This window comes from Podarcis tiliguerta (assembly GCF_965153285.1).
Source record: "Podarcis tiliguerta genome assembly, chromosome: 5".
NCBI lineage: Eukaryota > Metazoa > Chordata > Lepidosauria > Squamata > Lacertidae > Podarcis > Podarcis tiliguerta.
In genome coordinates, this window is record NC_139538.1 from 7,517,441 (window position 1) to 7,535,621 (window position 18,181).

Here is an 18,181-nt window from a genome sequence, read left to right on the forward strand (position 1 = left end):
CTCCAGATGTTGCTGGACTCAAAACTCCCATCAGACCCAGACAGCAGAGCCGACAGGCAAGGAGAATGGGAGTGTCGCCCAATGACACCGGTGAGACCACACATTTCCCAGTCCCACCTGCTGAAGTGTCTGATATATGGCGTAAGTGAGGGGTGGAACTGGGGGGGGCAGGAGGTGAAGGAGAGAATTGGCATAGGTAGGTGCATGGGAGGGGGCTTTGGGGCTCATGGGGCTAGGCATGGGTGATCATGGAATCTCCAATTTTCTGCTTTGTACCTGAGATAGGAGGAGCTTGCCTGCCACTAGCTGGTCCGGAACCTGCACCCAGGATGGGGGGGAAAAGGGTTATAGCAAAAGCAAGACCCAGTGAGCTTCTAGATGGGCAATGAGGTCCTCTTCCAAGAGTCTTCTGCTGGTTCCCTCACTGCGAGAAGTGAAGTTACAGGGAACCAGGCAGAGGGCCTTCTCGGTAGTGGCCCCTGCCCTGTGGAACGACCTCCCAGCAGATGTCAAAGAGAAAAACAACTATCTGACTTTTAGAAGACATCTGAAGGCAGCCCTGTTTAGGGAAGTTTGTAATGTTTGATATTTTATCGTGTTTTTACTATTCTCCTGGGAGTCGCCCAGAGGGCTAGAGAAAGCCGGCCAGATGGATGGGGTATAATAAAATAAAATAAAATAAAATATAAAATAAATTATTATTATTATTATTATTATTATTATTATTATTTGTGGGGATCAGTGCTCCTCGTGCCTGTAAGGTTTTTCTTGCACAGTCCCTGTGACATTGTTGTCATCAGAAATTCCAGGTCGCATTTTACCCTCCATTTAATCCAGAGTTACTGTTTCCAAGGAAAAGAAGTTTTACAAAAACCAACAACCTGTTTGCAATATCTCGGTGGCCCATTTGCAACATTGAAGCCCCCACCCGGCCGAACCCTTCATACTCCTGTGAAACGTACAACCCTCTTGTGTTCCCAAGCAGTCTCCCGTCCCAGAACAAACTCTGCTGAGCTGGCCGGGGCAGGTGTGTTGCTCAGGGTGTTATGATCACAGACAAGCTCCCTTCTTCTCAGATGCCCAGAGAGACCCAAACAAACTGGGAAATAGACTATACAGGGGAAGCAGGCCCCGGCTCAATGCACAAAATCAACACACTGAATAAACCAGGGAGCATCCGTTCCTTCGGATATCCTCCCCTTCCACCTCCAGTCTGAGAGATTTGATACACAAGCCTCTGCGTGAAAACAGTAGCTTTTCAAATGGAAGTCGCCTGCAGCAACAGGCTTGAGGGTGCGTCCTCAAATAGCTGCCAAGGAAGTCTGGAAAGGATGCATCTTGCACAAGCTGTTACAGCGAAGCATTTCATACACAAGAAGAAGAAGAAGAAGAAGAGTTTGGATTTGATATCCCGCCTTTCACTCCCTTTAAGGAGTCTCAAAGCGGCTAACATTCTCCTTTCCCTTCCTCCCCCACAACAAACACTCTGTGAGGTGAGTGGGGCTGAGAGACTTCAGAGAAGTGTGACTGGCCCAAGGTCACCCAGCAGCTGCATGTGGAGAAGCGGGGAATCAAACCCGGTTTACCAGATTACGAGTCTACCGCTCTTAACCACTACACCACACTGGCACAAACTCTGCGCCATATAATGTTGGTCCTTAAGATTATGCCTGCCCTTTCTCTTCTGCTCTCTACCAAAAACGGAGGAAGCTTCTGGTCCTCATGAATCACTTTTAGGCTGATTTGAATATAATTAGCATAACCTAAAGAAACTTGGGGACTGCCTTTATTTACTTGTTTCATGTTTCGTTCCTGAGCTTTTGCCTACCAAGCCAGGGTGGCAAACATGCCCCTGTCCCTCTCCAATTTTATGAGGAAAGTTAGGTTGAGAGATAGTGGCTGGTCATCAAGTGAGCTCTGTGGACAAGGTGGGTCTCCCCAGTCAAAGTCCAGTACTCAATTCACTACCCTCCTCTGACAAACGAAACTGGCTGGCTGGACAGGAAAATTGGCCCCAGGGGGCTCCGTGAGGCAAATGGTTTAGAAATTGAGGCGAATTCACACCCCACTTCATGAGGGCCCCCAAATATTCATCTGCCATGGGAGAAGGCCAGATTGGCTAGTGTCAGGGAGGCCCACAACCCACAAGGACAACCAGTGGCGTAGCATGGGTTGTCAGCACCCGGGGCAAGGCAAGTAATTTGCGCCCCCTAACCCGTGAGCCAGGTAGGGGCAGAGAGCTGCGAGTGCGAGCGCGCCCCCCCCAGATGTTGTGCCCAGTGCGGCCGGCCCCCCCTGCACCCCCCACACTACGCCACTGAGGACAACCGACTTTACCTTCTGCCCCATGGAAAACATAGGACCCACCACCGTCACCATGAACCCTTACCCTTCGGACAGGTTTTGCAGCAGTGTCCTGGCAGCAGGATGGCGTCACTGCAAGGAGGGGTGGGACAGTCATGCTTAATGTTCTTACAGCTGACTTTGCCTGTCGGCTTCCCACGACGATTCCTCTGCTGTGGAGGGAAAGAGAAAATATTGATGATGGAGGACATGCGTCTGAGGCATTTGCTATGCATTGCGAGCTGTGCTTCCACATCTGTGCCGGACCTCGCAGAATATGCACCACGTATCTCATGATCGGTTCCAGAGAAGCCTCACTTAACTCTTTAAAAAAAAGTTTATGATGCAGAGATAAGTTCCGAAAGTTGCATGCTCCATGAGCAGAAGGAAACTGCTGTTATGATAGTAAAATGCTACTGTCTATGGGTGCTTTCCAATTTCACACCAGGGAACGGTACAGTGGTACCTCAGGTTACATACGCTTCAGGTTACATATGCTTCAGGTTAAAGACTCCACTAACCCAGAAATAGTGCTTCAGGTTAATAACTTTGCTTCAGGAAATCGTGCTCCGGCGGCGCAGCAGCAGCAGGAGGCCCCATTAGCTAAAGTGGTGCTTCAGGTTAAGAACAGTTTCAGGTTAAGAACGGACCTCCGCAACAAATTAAGTACAGTAGTGCCCCGCAAGACGAATGCCTCGGAAGACGAAAAACTCGCAAGACGAAAGAGTTTTCCGTTTTCTGAGGTGCTTCGCAAGACGGATTTCCCTATGGGCTTGCTTCGCAAGACGAAACGTCTTGCGCCTTTTTTTTTTTAAAACCGCCAATGCATTCCTATGGGAAACCATCAATATGCAGTGGTGCTTCGCAAGACGAAAAAACTCGTAGAACGAAAAAAGTCGCAGAACGAATTAATTTCGTCTTGCGGGGCACCACTGTACTTAACCCAAGGTACCACTGTAGTAGTTTACACCTGTAAAAACATCACCATAATGCAATTATTTACTGTTATCCGCTAACATTGCCAAACTAGCGGTTCAGAGGAGGAAGGCTGAAAGAGAGATGAGCCTCAACGAGAGCTGAAAAAAAATTCACAAAACATTAAAATGTGCCAAAATATCCTACAATGATCCTCAGCGTTTGAAAGTAGAATTCAAAACACAGAATCTTAATGTGAAATTTTATTTCGAAATTTGCACGCATTACCTGGCTTGCTGATTTCCCTCAATTATTTTTATCTGTACTATCTAGCGCAGACCACAGGGCAAAGCCAGTCCCTCTGCTTGCCTCTCCAACTGCACCAGAGATGAATCCTGTGCCCCAGCACTGCCCTCTCCCTGCAGCCGGGACAAACAGCGACGGCAGATTTACTTCAGGAAATTGTCTTGGAGCGTATCGTACAGCAAAGGACGTGCCAGAGCATTTTGAGCTATTGCGGAAGGGAAATAATGTGACCGTGTCCCAAAGTACAGGCACTTCCTCAATAAAGGGCACCTGCAAGTGTGGTGATTATGAGATCTGCTTTCCCAGCCTCCCTGTTATTTATGAATTTGTTTGCACCCCCACTTTTTTTAAAAAAGGGGGGGAGCACAAGGCAATTTATGCAAAATATCATCAAAGAGCAACACTACAATTTAATACAATCTGAAAAGAAAACAATCAACAAATAGACCAATAGATAAACAAGCTGAAGTGTGTGTGTGTGTGTGTGTGTGTGTGTGTGTGTGACTATCTGCATTTTGCAGGACACTATAATTTCCTGTTTTGCGGCTGATGGGGGATTAGGTGAGGGCCTTGTCCGAAAAAGACATGCAAATGACAGAGTTGCAAGCCAGAACCCCACTCTGAAATCCCAGCTCTCTGATCACTGGAGTTAGCATTAATTAGCATCATTATTGTTATGAATAACCTGTCCTTCGCCAGAAGGTGTGACTTTATGGCACGTCACAGCAGTGTAAAACACAACATTAAAAACTGTTTAGAATCAATAGAAGAGGCCTGAGGCAAGGCTCCTACACGTACCTTGAAGCGATTAAGAGATTTGTGTGCGTGTGTGACAGAAAGAAAAAGAAAGCAGTTTTCTACATTACACTAAAAATGAGTGACTAAATGCACTTTTGAGCCTCTCTTGGGGAGTAATGAAGGTGGGAGGTCTGGGATGAGCTCTTCCTGGCCTCCCCCCCCCCCCCGCCGCAAACAGGGTAAACGCAGCTGTGTGTATGCAGAGAGGGGAGATGGTTTGTTTCAAATGTATCTACTTTTAATTTCTTTCTTTTTTTGGAAATAACCCCACAGGAGATAATCTGGTCATGGCTCTCTTGTGGTCTCACCTAGTTTGGAACTCACTCAGTATTTGTGTGCCTGAGTAGATGCTGTCATACAGAAGAGAACAGAGTTCCCTGAACTTCCAGTTCCTAAAGCAGACCTTAGGCATTTATTTTTAAGGTGTTTTAAAGTGTGAACCGGAAGCACAGATTGTCACCCTATGAAGAGTGGATGGGGAAGATGCTTACTCGGCCAAAAGCATGGAAAAGCTGCTTGCTCTCAAAGGAGACCACCTTCTGCTTTTCTGTGTTCTTTGATTGGAAAGAGGCAAACTCAATGCAGGGTATCATGCAATGGCTTTAAGTTGGCTGCTTCCGGGACATGACTCTGCTTTGAGGGTAGGTAGTGGCAGCTGGTTCTCACTGGGAGGAAGACAAGGAGGCCAGCAGCAGGTAATAATAAAGTGGTATCTCGGGTGACAAACACCTCGAGTGACAAACACTTCAGGTTACAGACTCCACTAACCTGGAAGTAGTACCACGGGTTAAGAACTTTACCTCAGGATGAGAATAGAAATTGTGCAGCGGCAGTGGGAGACCCCATTAGCTAAAGTAGTACCTCAGGTTAAGAATGGTTTCAGGTTAAGCACAGACCTCCGGAACGAATTAAGTTCATAACCAGAGCTACCACTGTACCAAGTTTCCTCCCTGCTAAAAGGGCAACAAATATAATGCTTTCTGATATCTGACGAAAGCAAAGAAAGAAATACAATAACTTGGAACTGTGTGTGTAAAAATTGTAGAAATAATAATACAATGAGTCTAATCGAAAGCCAAATGTGTTTGGTTTGGTTTGTTTTCCCTTGTTTGGTGGGGGAGGTGAGTTTGTGCTGAAACCAGCCTACAGCACCAAGGGGAAAGTCCCAATTGTAGCTCCGCCCATCTCTGGCCCCTGGCCCCGCCCACTGGTACTCTGTGGCCCTCCGAAAGGTTGCTCAGAAGGGAATGTGGCCCCCGTGCTAGAGAAGGTTCCCCAGTCCTGCTTGGGGGTTCTGCAGCAACCCCCTCCCACATCTGGAAAAAAAAAAGAGAGAAAAGAATTGGAAATAACCACTTACTGGCTCGCAAGAGCAGACCACGCAGTGCATGATGCCAAAAGGCTCGCCCAAGTCTGGATGCCAAGTGTCCTCCAGGGCATAGGATCTGCCACCAAAAGAGCAGCCTAAAAGAAATTGGGGGGGGGGGGGAGAGAGGAAGAGTCTTAAGTGCTTCTGAAAGCCTCATATGAAGTTGCCTCTATAGAAATAACCCTATTTATTGATTTTGCACCAAAAAACAGATTTTGGTATAGACCATAAATTACTTTATCCATTGTCTTATCATACCCCATTTCCATGGTTTCCATATTTACCCTTAAAGGATGCATATTTCACGTATAATATTCAATACATCCATTCTAACCTGTTTATCTTAATAAATAATGTTGGTGCTCCTATTTCAAATTCTGTTGTCTCTCATCTTTGCTGTTAATCTTGCCAGTTCCACATAATTCCATCGTTTTCAAAAGCCTTATCCCAGAGTCAGGACACTGGGCCACTCAGCTGAGCACTGACTGGCAGCAGCTATCTGAATCCAGCCCCAAATCTGCTGCTTTTGATCCTTTTAACTGGAGATGCTTTCAATTGGCCCTTGCAAACCTCCTGCCTGCACCTTCCAGCTCCGTGTGAACCCGTTTAAGCTGTGGTAGGAATTTTGAGGTCTTAGATATATGTTAAATGTTCATAAGTGCACCAACCAAGCACGTACATAGATCAGCACAGGAAGACCGACCTGAAAACCATCATCCAGAACCATAAATGGCTCAGGACCGCAATACCTCAAGGGCCACCTCTCTCCATATGAACCAACCTGGACCCTGACATCAGCTTCTGAGGCCCTTCTTCACCTCAGGTCTGCAGGAAATGTACATAGTCTTCCAACTGCCTGCACTCCCTCCTTCAGATAAATCAGCACAGGCTGTCTGCTGACTCACCCAGGTCCACCCAGCAACCTCCAGCGCCTGCCCCTCCCTCCAGAGCCCTGCCCTCAAGGCTTCCTTTCTTAGAATCACAGAACTGTCAAATTGGAAGGGACCCCCTGCAATGCAGGAATACACAGCTGTCCCATACGGGGATCGAACCTGCAACCTTGGCGAGCACCATGCTCTAACCAACCGAGCTGTCCAGTTCAATTAGGACTCAACAGAGTTTATAACCTTCAAACTTCTTCTCAGAGCCAAAAAAGCAGCAATGAAGGAAAGAGCAACTGCGGGCATCCAATTCATAGGCTGGAAAAATAAAAATGTGGCTCCCTTCTATGATTATTGGCTTGAAGACTTATACAAACTCGCAACATATGAACAACTTGTGTATAAACGCAGACTTGCCATGGACAAATTCAGTGTTATTTGGAATCCATTCTTGCAAATACTGTAATAGGTTAAGATCTGGTGAAGTACAATAACAACCTTGTAAAATATAGTTTTGGGGGTTCCCCCCCTCTTTATTTTCTCTTCTACACGGGTTCTGTTCCTCCTATTTTCTTTTTCTCTCTTTTATCTACATCTCAAAATGTTTAGTGCACATATAATTATGTACTTTTTGAAGTTATAGTAAAGATGTTTAAAACTAAAAGAAAAAAGAGCAACTACAGGCATGGACAGGAGTACATTTACCCATTACTGATCAGACACCCCCAATTTGGAATCAGGAACCAGAGCTTCCACTTGCAAAGGGTGTGTTTAATAATGAGCCGACTTAACAATGGATTCCTATGCATATTTAACTTAGAAGTAAGTCCACCCATTCTCAACGGGGTTCACCACTTCCAGGGACAGGATTTCAGCCCTAGGCCCAAGCATCACCCCTTTTCCAAAAATTCTCTATTTCACATCTCAAGCACACAGTTCCCAATCCACCCTCATCCACCCTAATTCCTTCCTCCATGTGCCCTAACCCACCATCTTCAGCCTATGTAGACCTGCCGCACGGGCATTATTAAGTAGTGGGTTGACAAAGCAGATGACACACAGATTCCTCCAAGTAGTTCTTTACTTACATAATAGGCATAGACAGTGCTTTTTTCGGGGGGGGGGGCGGGTTCAGGGGTACACATACCCCTAAACATTTTGTGAATCTAAGTTTGGCCTCATTGAGGGGCAGTATTTCAATATGAGTAGGAAAATGAGGGTACACCTAAACATTTTTTTAAGGAAAAAAAGCACTGGGCATAGAAAAGGGGGGCAGGAGGGCAGCTCCCTGCTCCCTGCTCCCAGATCAAGTAGAACAATAGAAATACTTAACTAACTGACCAATCACGTCAGTTCTGCCCCAAAAATGTCCTGCCCCCCCCAACAAAAATTCTGTCAACGCCTAATAATTTATATACTTGCTATGTACTGTAAATGCTGACTGGGTGCTCTCTAATAGGACCATTAAAGACAGTGTGGTATAGTGGTTAAAGTGCTGTACTCACACCTGGGGGGGGGGCGCTAGGGTTCAAATCCCCGCTTGACCACAGAGCTCACTGGGTGACTTTGGACCAATTACTGCCTCTCAGCCTCTCCTACCTCACAGGGTTGTTGTAAGGATGAACAATTATAATACTAGGAAACAAAAAGGCAGGTCCCTGCCTCAAGGAACATACAAAACTAAATAAACGAGATAAATAAATAAATTTCCAAGGCAGGAGAGGAATGGAACAGAAGAGGTACATGAATAAATAAGGGGATTAATTTGGATTTTGATATATTTCATGTCAATGTTTTTTTTCCCCCAGTTGGTACTTTTAATGAATGATTTTAATGGACAGGATTTGTTGATTAAGTGATATATATAAATCTTGCTCAATAAAATAAATATGCATTTCAGTTAGAATCCTAGAATTGTAGAGTTGGAAGGGACCCTGAGGGTCATCTAGTCCAACCCCCTGCAATGCAGGAATATTTTTGCCAAACGTGAGGCTCGACCCTGAGATTAAGAGTTCACACTCTACCGACTGTTACAACCGCTTAGGCTGCCTTGCAATAGCTGAGCTGGTGATCGCTCCCCAATTTCTTTCCTCCACGTTCCTTCCTCTGATTAAAAATAAAATAAAATCTTTGGAGATTTAAATTTGTTGGGAAGTCCACCTTCTCTGCTCGAGGAGCCCATTTCCCCAACCACTGATCCATCAGGGCTGCTGCATAATCTTAGGGACACCTAATGTGCATCGCCAGCTCTTCACCTGTTCCAGGACTGAGCCTCAAAGGTGAAAGTCTGTGACTTGTGCGTAGCTATGCCTGTTGAGCGGTGCCTCGACCCAGTTGGCATTCCTGCAACCTCACAGCACCCAGGACTGCACGTCTAGAACACTGAACGAGTGTGGGTGTCTTGTGTGGAATAGCTCGGGGCAAAGCCTTGGGACTGGGGTCGCCTGGCAAGAAACTTTTCTTCCTACCCAAATTCGTGCCATCTGCTGCGTTTGGTGCCTCCCGTTGCACGCTGACCGCTTCCACACACACATGCACGCACACACCCGGGTCACTCTCTCACACAGCAGGCATCCCTGCACCCACAACCATTCCCCGTCTGTCCCACTTGGAAGCGCGCTCCTCGCCCGTCGGCAACGCGCCCGCGTTCGTCCAAGCGGCCCGGGAGGCTTCCCAAACGCCCGCGTCCCCGTCCACCTCCCGCCTCGACGTCCACCTGCCGCCCGGCCAAGAGGTGCGGGCACGGGGTCTTCGAAATCCGTCCGTGGGAAGCAGCTGGGAGGCTCGCCTGCCGCTGCCCGGGCAGCTGTGCCAACCAAGCAAGGGAGACAGGGCTGGGTCAGGATGCGCCCTTTCGAGGGGTGGGGGGGTGGCGTGCCCATCTCCTGCAAAGAAGCCTCCGCCACCCGCGCGTCCCAGGGAGGAGGAGGAGGGTCCTACCTGCCGCCCCCTTGGAGGGTAGAGGGTCCGCCGATTCGGGCTGGATGGGCAAGAGGGGCTTGGGCGGGCGCGGGGCTGAGCCGTGGCCCGGCCACACGAGGGCGAGCGGCGGCAGGAGCAGCAGCAGCAGCGCCGCGCCCAGCAGGGTCATCGCGGCGAGGCGAGCGCGGGATCCCGGAGCGAGTTACCGTCCCGTCTGGCCCCGGCGGCCTTTATAGGCGCCGGCTTGGGCCAAGCGGCGCGGAGGGGGCATCTCCTCGAGCAAACAAAGGCGGCGGCACATCGCGGCCCCGGCGGGGGGCCCGCTCAGCACCTCCGCGGGGGGTGGAGGGTGGGGAAAGGGGGGAAGGATCGGGGAGGCGGCGGCGACGGATTGGGCCCCCTCCCACCGCCTCCGCCTCTCGCCCTCCGCGCAGCCCTGGACGGGACGTCCTCTCGGCGCGGGAGGGAGGGAGGCTGCCTGGCCCGCCGCTGGCCCGGTCCCTCCCGGGCTCCGCTGCTGCGGGAGGACGAGGGCGCCGCCGCGGGACGGGCAGGGCTAGGCAGGGCGCCCGACGGCGCGGGAGGAGAAGCGCGGCGAGGAAAGGAAACGGGCGGGACGCGGAGAGGAAAAGCTCCGCCCGCGGTGCTGGGCGGAGGCGGAGGAGCCACCGCGCGGCGCCCACGGCGCTGGGTCCTCCGCGCCCTCACCTGGGCTTGCCCGCCTTCCCTGCACCCATCCACGGTGAACGGATCTCCCCCGTCAAAGTTGCTGGTGAGGGGGCTGTCCAATACAACCTCCCTCACAAATCCTGAAAATCTTTTCCCGTGGGTCCACGAGTCACCCACCTCGACGAAGTCCTTGCCACGGGGGCTGGCATGCGCTCCCAGCGCGTCCCAGTATACTTATAAATATAGTATATAGTATGTTGAACTCTGAATATCACCCCACTCCATTGCAAGCTCCCTTTCATTGCCACAATCTGGCCAGAAAGGCATGGAAACATGAAGGACAGCCCTGCAGGATCAGGCCCATCTCATCCCGCATCCGTGATCAGCTCCCCTCCTGCCCTTTCCACAGTTGGTGCCCCAAACAGTGGCCTCATGCCACCCACCTCCCTTCTGCTCCGTGGGCATGAGGTTATGCTACAATTCCCACAATGCTCACACTCAGACGTGAAATTGTTGAATGGTTACTTTAAATGTAAAGGTTCATCATTGTTCCACCCGATGTGTATGTCTTTAAGGGGCCAGAGCAAAATAACGAGACCCAGCTTTACAGTTGTGAAACATAGCAGGTGCTGCTGAGTTGTATTGATTAAGCTGTGTCAGCAATTGGGTGTGGTATATAAGGAGCAGCACCTAGCTCTCCCATTACCCTGGGGGATGGGTTGGTGGTTGGGTCTGGTTTGTTGTTGATGTATTTAGTGTATAAGGAATTTTTGCTTTTGTTATTAAAACCTTGTTTAAGTTATTTCTGAGTCCCTTTTTAATGCATGGTCTCCCCAGCAAGCTCTCTGCAGCGCTACTAAACTGCAAATAGCCAACAGAAATGTCCCTCATATCTTGCACCCTAAGACTCGCACTCCCTTTCTCTCCCAGCAAATCATCCCTCAGCAGTCCTTCCCAAAGGGGTCTCCTGCTTCAGCTCCCTGAAAGCTAGGCTGGGGCCCTTGAGATGTCAATCTTGAGGTGACACTGCAGCTGGCTGCATAGAATCTACTCCTGCATCTCATTGGAAGAAACTGGATAAATCCTCCAGCAGGGGGCGAGTGGAGCTCTCCATGACTGATCACCTGTGAGGAGAAGGTTTGGGATAGGGAAAGAGGCCAGAATCAAATGATGGAAGTCAAGCAGTGGTTTGCCATAAGAGTGTCTCTGAACTGAAAATGACATGTTAAAGCTAATATGATTTGAAGCTTTGGGATTTTGGGACGCAGGGGAGAAAAGGACTCTGGCTCTGGTAGAAGTCCGCGTTTTGCATGCAAAACATCCCAGGCTGAATTCCTGACATCTGGGAACAACTTCTGTTTCTGCCCTTGAAGAATTGTGGCTAGTCAAGTCAAAGGCTGGGCAGACAAATTGCCCAAAATCTCCACAGAGCTACCCCCAGGTGGCTTTTGCAACACTGAGCTAGGTGCACGAACATTAAGCAGGCCCATGGGACACACACATTTGCATTCAATTTGCATATGTTCATTCACTGATATCACAGCCATCGCTGATTGGGTGGTGCTGTGCTTAGCTCCACCTACTACAGCTTCCACTGGCAGGCCAGAAGCATGGGAAATGGATCAGCATTTTGGCGCAAATCCTTCCTAACACACATGTGTTTGTATACAGCTTTATTATTAATTAATTAACTGCATTTGTAATTATCCAAAGATCCCAACAGAAAAATATCCACATTCTTTTTGCAAAGCAATTTCCCCTGATGTAATGCATTTGTATATTTTATGTTCATGAATATACAATTTTTATTTGCCAGGGAATATGCACTTTTGTACATGTTGCTTGGCTGGAGCACTACCTTGCAAAATTTGGAAAAGTGCAAATTGCGTAGCGTAGCTGTGTTTCCATTTCTGCGTTGCTTCAGAATGTGGGAGGCAGCTAGGTTGGCCTTTCTGTGTGAGCTATTTCACCTTCCTCTCCCATTCCAACGCAACAACCCCACTGTATCATATGAAGAAGAAGAAGAAGAGTTCGGATTTGATATCCCGCCTTTCACTCCCCTTCAGGAGTCTCAAAGGGGCTAACATTCTCCTTTCCCTTCCTCCCCTGCAACAAACACTCTGTGAGGTGAGTGGGGCTGAGAGTGACTGGCCCAAGGTCACCCAGCAGCTGAATGTGGAGGAGCGGGGAAGCGAACCCGGTTCCTCAGATTACGAGACTACCACTCTTAACCACTACACCACACTGCAGGTTGTACTGAGGCTTAGAAAAATCATTTTAAGGGTAGGGAGAGAGAGAGGAGAGAGAGAGAGACCCACAAGGAGTGTCCCACCATCCTCTCTGTAGGAAAAAACAGGCAGCCTACAGAAGCCTCAAAACCAGCAGATGCTTTGAAAGCTGCAGCCTTGGTGAGTCATCCTCCTCTGCTGCATATCCCTGTGGCAAGGAATTAAGCCTTTTTTTCCAACACTTCTCCCTCCCCTAGAACCAAGTAACTAGGTTGACCGGCCTGAGGCCTGCTCCCTTGAGAGATAATTTCAGTAAAACAGGGAGAGAGAGAGAGATCTAATAATTCACATTAGACATGGGAATTTGGGGTTCTGTGGCAATATTTGCACATCTGAAGCCCAGTCGCAAGGTAACGGAGGGGAGGTGCGGGAGTGGAAGTGGGGAAGAGAGGGACAAGGCCGAGCCGAGGATGATGGGGCAGGAGGGAACCAGCTGTGTTTTGTCTGAAACACATGGACTTAATATTATTTCCCTCATATTCAGCATGATTGAGCTATGCCCCGGGATCGCCTGTAGGAACTTCCTGTGAAGTAACATGGTGGGCTGAGGAGGGAGGGAGGGAGGGATTCGCCAGGTGTTCAGGAGCAAAGGACTTTGGGGAGAGGACGACGGGCTATTCGTTTTATTTCTTTGGGTTTCCCCCCCCCCTCCTTCTTAATTATAGAAAACACACCCTCACCCGAACCTCGAAAGTAATAAAAAATACCTACGGGTTTTTAAAAACACTCAATAAAAAGATCCAGCTTGTTTTCTGCCAACAAATGCAAATATCATCACTTCTGGAATGTATGGGGTGTTAGGGGGAGCTAGTACCTCGGGGGGGGGGGGCTTTGCGTTCCTTCTGGGGTCGTTTGTCCTCCTTTGGTCCCCACCCTGCTCTCAGCTCTCACCTGGGGCTCCTAGAAGCTGTCAGCATGCGGCAGTGACTACACCTCTGGAACGGCTTCAATTATGTGGGGTGGGGCTTGGCTGCGCCCCCCTAATATTTTATTCAAGTTGGCATCCCTGAAGGGAGGTATAATAGTACTGAGTGGCGTAAGGCTTTATAAGTAAAAAACCAGCATCGTGGCCCATCTCAGGCCAACTTCCAGGACAATATTATTCCTATTTATTGCACGTCCCAATTTGCTCAGCAGAATTTGCTCCCTTGCAATTGCACAGAGGTTTGCAGCTTTAAAGGGTCGTTTTTTCCATGCTGAACTGACGTTTGGTTAGGTCCTGAGAATTCTCTGTTACGTTAGAGAGCCTTTCCTACCAAAAGAAAACAGCTGTTTTAGCAACCTGTTTTAGCCCTCTGATGCAACGCGGTAGGAATTTTAAGCAAGCCTGCTGGCTTCGCTGACTTCACTCTGTTTCCCTTTGTGAAGAATATATATATATCATCGTCGAAAGTGGGATTGCTCGGAGTTTATTTGTTGAGTCAGATGTTTTGATTCTGTCTACTTAATTTAACATGGCAACCTCCTCTGGGCAGGGACAGAATGAATGGTTCATGTTTTATGGCACTTCGAGAGCAACTAACCATCACTTGCAGTGCTGTTAAAATTCCTGCAGAAACACATCTGCATGGAAATCATCTACAGATAGATCTCCATGCAAGGCTAACAAGTACAGATAGATGGTCAGTCCATGCGCTCAAGCCACTTTTTCCTAGTGTTGGATTATCACATGCACAAGGCATGAAATATATGCACTAACTACTGCATAGTGAATTCTGATTTTACATTTTCATCCGACTTTCATTTTCATTGCATTGAGTTACTCATACACCACTTAGAGGCGGTTGTAATTAAGTACAGTGATACCTCGGGATGCGAACAGGATCTGTTCCGGAACCCTGTTCGCATCCTGAATGGAATGTAAGACGTGACGGAGCGTCTGCACAGGCACGGGTCGCGTTTTGCCGCTTCCACGGATGCGTGTGACGTCATTTTGAGTGCCTGCGCATGCGCGAGCGGAAAAACCTGGAAGTAACATGCTCTGTTACTTCCGGGTTGCCACAGAGCGCAACCCGAAAGCGCTCAACCTGAAGCACATTCATCCAGAGGTAGTAGTAGAAAAACTTTTGAAATAAATTTACTGATTATTTATCTTATTTCACAAACTTTATATACTGCCTGTAAAAAAACCAAACAAACCTGGGAGTGGCCCCCGAAACCACATAACACGGGTCCTGAAAGACCTACATTGACTCCCAGTACGTTTCTGAGCACAATTCAAAGTGTTGGTGCTGACCTTTAAAGCCCTAAACAGCCTCAGTCCTGTATACCTGAAGGAGCGTCTCCACCCCCATCATTCAGCCCAGACACTGAGGTCCAGCTCCGAGGGCCTTCTGGCAGTTCCCTCACTGCGAGAAATGAGGTTACAGGGAACCAGGCAGAGGGCCTTCTCGGTAGTGGCGCCTGCCCTGTGGAACACCCTCCCATCGGATGTCAAGGAAATAAACAACTATCTGACTTTTAGAAGACATCTGAAGGCAGTCCTGTTTAGGGAAGGTTTTAATGTTTGACGTTTTATCGTGTTTTAAATTTTCTGTTGGGAGCCGCCCAGAGTGGATGAGAAAACACAGCAAGATTGATGGGGTATAAATAATAAATTATTGTTATTGTTATTATACAAAAAGAATACAGCACTGACATTATCTGTAAAAACAGTTAAAAGCAACTGTTTAAAATTCTTGAAAATATTACTAGCATGCATATCCCAGGTTTCCTGAAGTAAACAGTACATAGACAGATACATAAGACAATGCATATATTTGTATACAAATGTGTATGTATTGCTATAAAATTATGCTGCATAAATATAGTTCCTGTGTATAAAATTTTATCTTGGATGATGGACTCAAGGGCATCCTGATCAAATTTGCAGATGACACCAAACTGGGAGGGGTGGCTAACACCCCAGAAGACAGGATCACACTTCAAAACGACCTTGACAGATTAGAGAACTGGGCCAAAACAAACAAGATGAATTTTAACAGGGAGAAATGTAAAGTATTGCACTTGGGCAAAAAAAATGAGAGGCACAAATACAAGATGGGTGACACCTGGCTTGAGAGCAGTACATGTGAAAAGGATCTAGGAGTCTTGGTTGACCACAAACTTAACATGAGCCAACAGTGTGACGCGGCAGCTAAAAAAGCCAATGCAATTCTGGGCTGCATCAATAGGAGTATAGCATCTAGATCAAGGGAAGTTATAGTGCCACTGTATTCTGCTCTGGTCAGACCTCACCTGGAGTACTGTGTCCAGTTCTGGGCACCACAGTTCAAGAAGGACACTGACAAACTAGAACATGTACAGAGGAGGGCAACCAAAATGGTCAAAGGCCTGGAAACAATGCCTTATGAGGAATGGCTAAGGGAGCTGGGCATGTTTAGCCTGGAGAAGAGGAGGTTAAAGGGTGATATGATAGCCATGTTCAAATATATAAAAGGATGTCACATAGAGGAGGGAGAAAGGTTGTTTTCTGCTGCTCCAGAGAAGCAGGGGGTTGGCAGGGGGTTGGACTCGATGGCCCTTGTGGTCTCTTCCAACTCTATGATTCTATGATTCTAATTTTGTGTATGATTTTGCATATAATTAATTGTACATGAGATGATTGCAAATCACCACTGGAGACAGGTAAGATGAACACAATGAATCGAGTCTTAAGCACCTTTCCACCTGCTTTAGTAAATATAAAACCAAAAAAAATTATAAAGCAGCCTGTGGGCAGGACCCTACATCTGGCTTTGATGAACTTCTTCTCGAACCAAGATTTGGAAACGAAAAACAAAGCTATAGCAGGCCATATACTGATGGCAGCCAGAATGACTTTGGCCAAGCGCTGGAAAGACTTGAAGTCCACATCGCTGGAGGAGTGGTATAACAAAGTGTAGTTTTTAGCATTAGTAAATAAATTAACACAAAAGCATGGAATTCTGAAAGATCTCTCAAAATCAGATGAGTTTAATTCACATTACAATTTTTTTTTAGTTTTTATTCTTCGTCATACTATGCAAGGATCTGGAATGTGTAACGATCCCAGTGGTCCCAATTCCTTTGCTTTTATAACATATGATTTCATCTTAAACTTTCATTTTGGAAGATTCACGTAGTACCATCTACACCTGTTTCCAAAACTGGTTTTCCTTTGCGTGCTCATTTGTAGAGGGATCTGTTTATTTCCTATGTTGTCAGTTATCTTTTCCTGCCTTTATCATACCTGCCTGGGACACCCAAAATTAAAATCCACAAAGATCGTTAATAATTTTTCTTTTAAAAGAATCTCTCCACTCCTATTGAATATACACTTTCCAGAGGGCCATATAATACACTCTCCCAAAATCTTCTCCTGAATCTGTAAAAGGCAGAATAAAAATAAAAATAAAAATAAATGCCTCTTTTTATGGAGAGTTTTCTAATTTGCCTTGTTTGATAAAGGCAGCAGGCCACACTCCTGAGTCATTCATAAAAAAGTTCTCTCCCCTATCTCCCGCTCTGGGTCTTGATTTGGCATCCCTGGGAGATCAAAGTGGGGCAGCTGTTCCCCTTTTCCTGTGTGCCTTTTGCAGCTGCCCGCGGGGGTTCCCCTCTCTCCGTAACCAGGAAGGGGGCTTGTTTGGCCATGGGATTAATGGATGCATTAGAAAGGGATGCTTTAATGACACTGGCTGTGCCCAGGGAATTGTGTTTGCCAGGCAATTGGGTTCCCAGCCTCACCTCCCTGGGAGGGAGCCCTGCCACACAAGCAGCCCAGGAGACGAGGCAAATATTTGGGCCTGGGTGGGTTTCGCAGAAGTGTGAGAAGGAATTCCGCTCTTGCTCTCCACTCCTTTAAAACACATTCACACACTCGATTAACCAGATGCTCCCACTGTCCTTGTTTAAAGAGGATGGTTCCTATTCTTTAGCTTCCTGCTGGATCTCCATTTTAAGCCCCCTCTGGGTGATACTTGCTAAAAAGTGTTATTAGAATGAGTTGCAAGAGGTGGGTTAGCTCCTTCCCCAGGCTCTCTCGAAGCTAACAGTGCAACCCTGTGCATGCCGTCGCTCAGGAACAGATCCCCGGTAAGGACGTACATAGGATTTGTAGAGTTGTGCAGTGCAGTGCAGCCTGTCTCTAGTGCACAGGCGCCATCAATGCATACATGTGAACATTACATGGCCATGCAGCACAACAGCGCCAACCTAGCAGTTCGAAAGCACGTCAAAGTTCAAGTAGATAAATAGGTACCACTCCGGGGGGAAGGTAAACAGTGTTTCCGTGTGCTGCTCTGGTTCGGCAGAAGCAGCTTAGTCATGCTGGCCACATGACCCAGAAGCTGTACGCCGGCTCCTTTGGCCAATAAAGCAAGATGAGCGCCGCAACCCCAGAGTCGGTCACGACTGGACCTAATGGTCAGGGGTCCCTTTACCTTTACAGCGCAACAACCCTCTATCATCTCAAAGGCTCCTGAGTCTTTTAAACCGTTGAGATCAAAGGATTGTAGGGCTGGGCTGCAGCCACACCTTAAGTTTAAAGCACATTCAATGTACATTGAAAGCACACAGCTGCCCCAAATAATCCTGTGCCCCCATAGATCCATAATTCGCAGTGTTATTAGCAAACTAGTGTTCCCAGGAGTCTTTGTTGGGTGCTTTCAATGTGCATTGAATGTGCCTTAAATATATGGTATGGATGCTATCTCCCTCCAGCGCATCCT

General features: G+C 47.7%; 1 protein-coding gene across 1 annotated transcript in view; it reads right to left on the minus strand.

Annotated features, from left to right (window-relative positions):
- CHRD (chordin) overlaps positions 1 to 10,096 on the minus strand; it is a 45,291-nt gene extending 35,195 nt beyond the window's left edge. The window contains exons 1-3 of the mRNA XM_083442015.1: positions 9,553 to 10,096; positions 5,723 to 5,826; positions 2,390 to 2,516 (exon numbers count right to left, since the gene is read on the minus strand). Of these exons, the coding sequence (XP_083298141.1) occupies positions 2,390 to 2,516; positions 5,723 to 5,826; positions 9,553 to 9,703 (382 nt within the window). The 5' untranslated portion in view covers positions 9,704 to 10,096. The remainder of the gene's footprint in view (positions 1 to 2,389; positions 2,517 to 5,722; positions 5,827 to 9,552) is intronic.
- Positions 10,097 to 18,181: the final 8,085 nt, after the last annotated feature.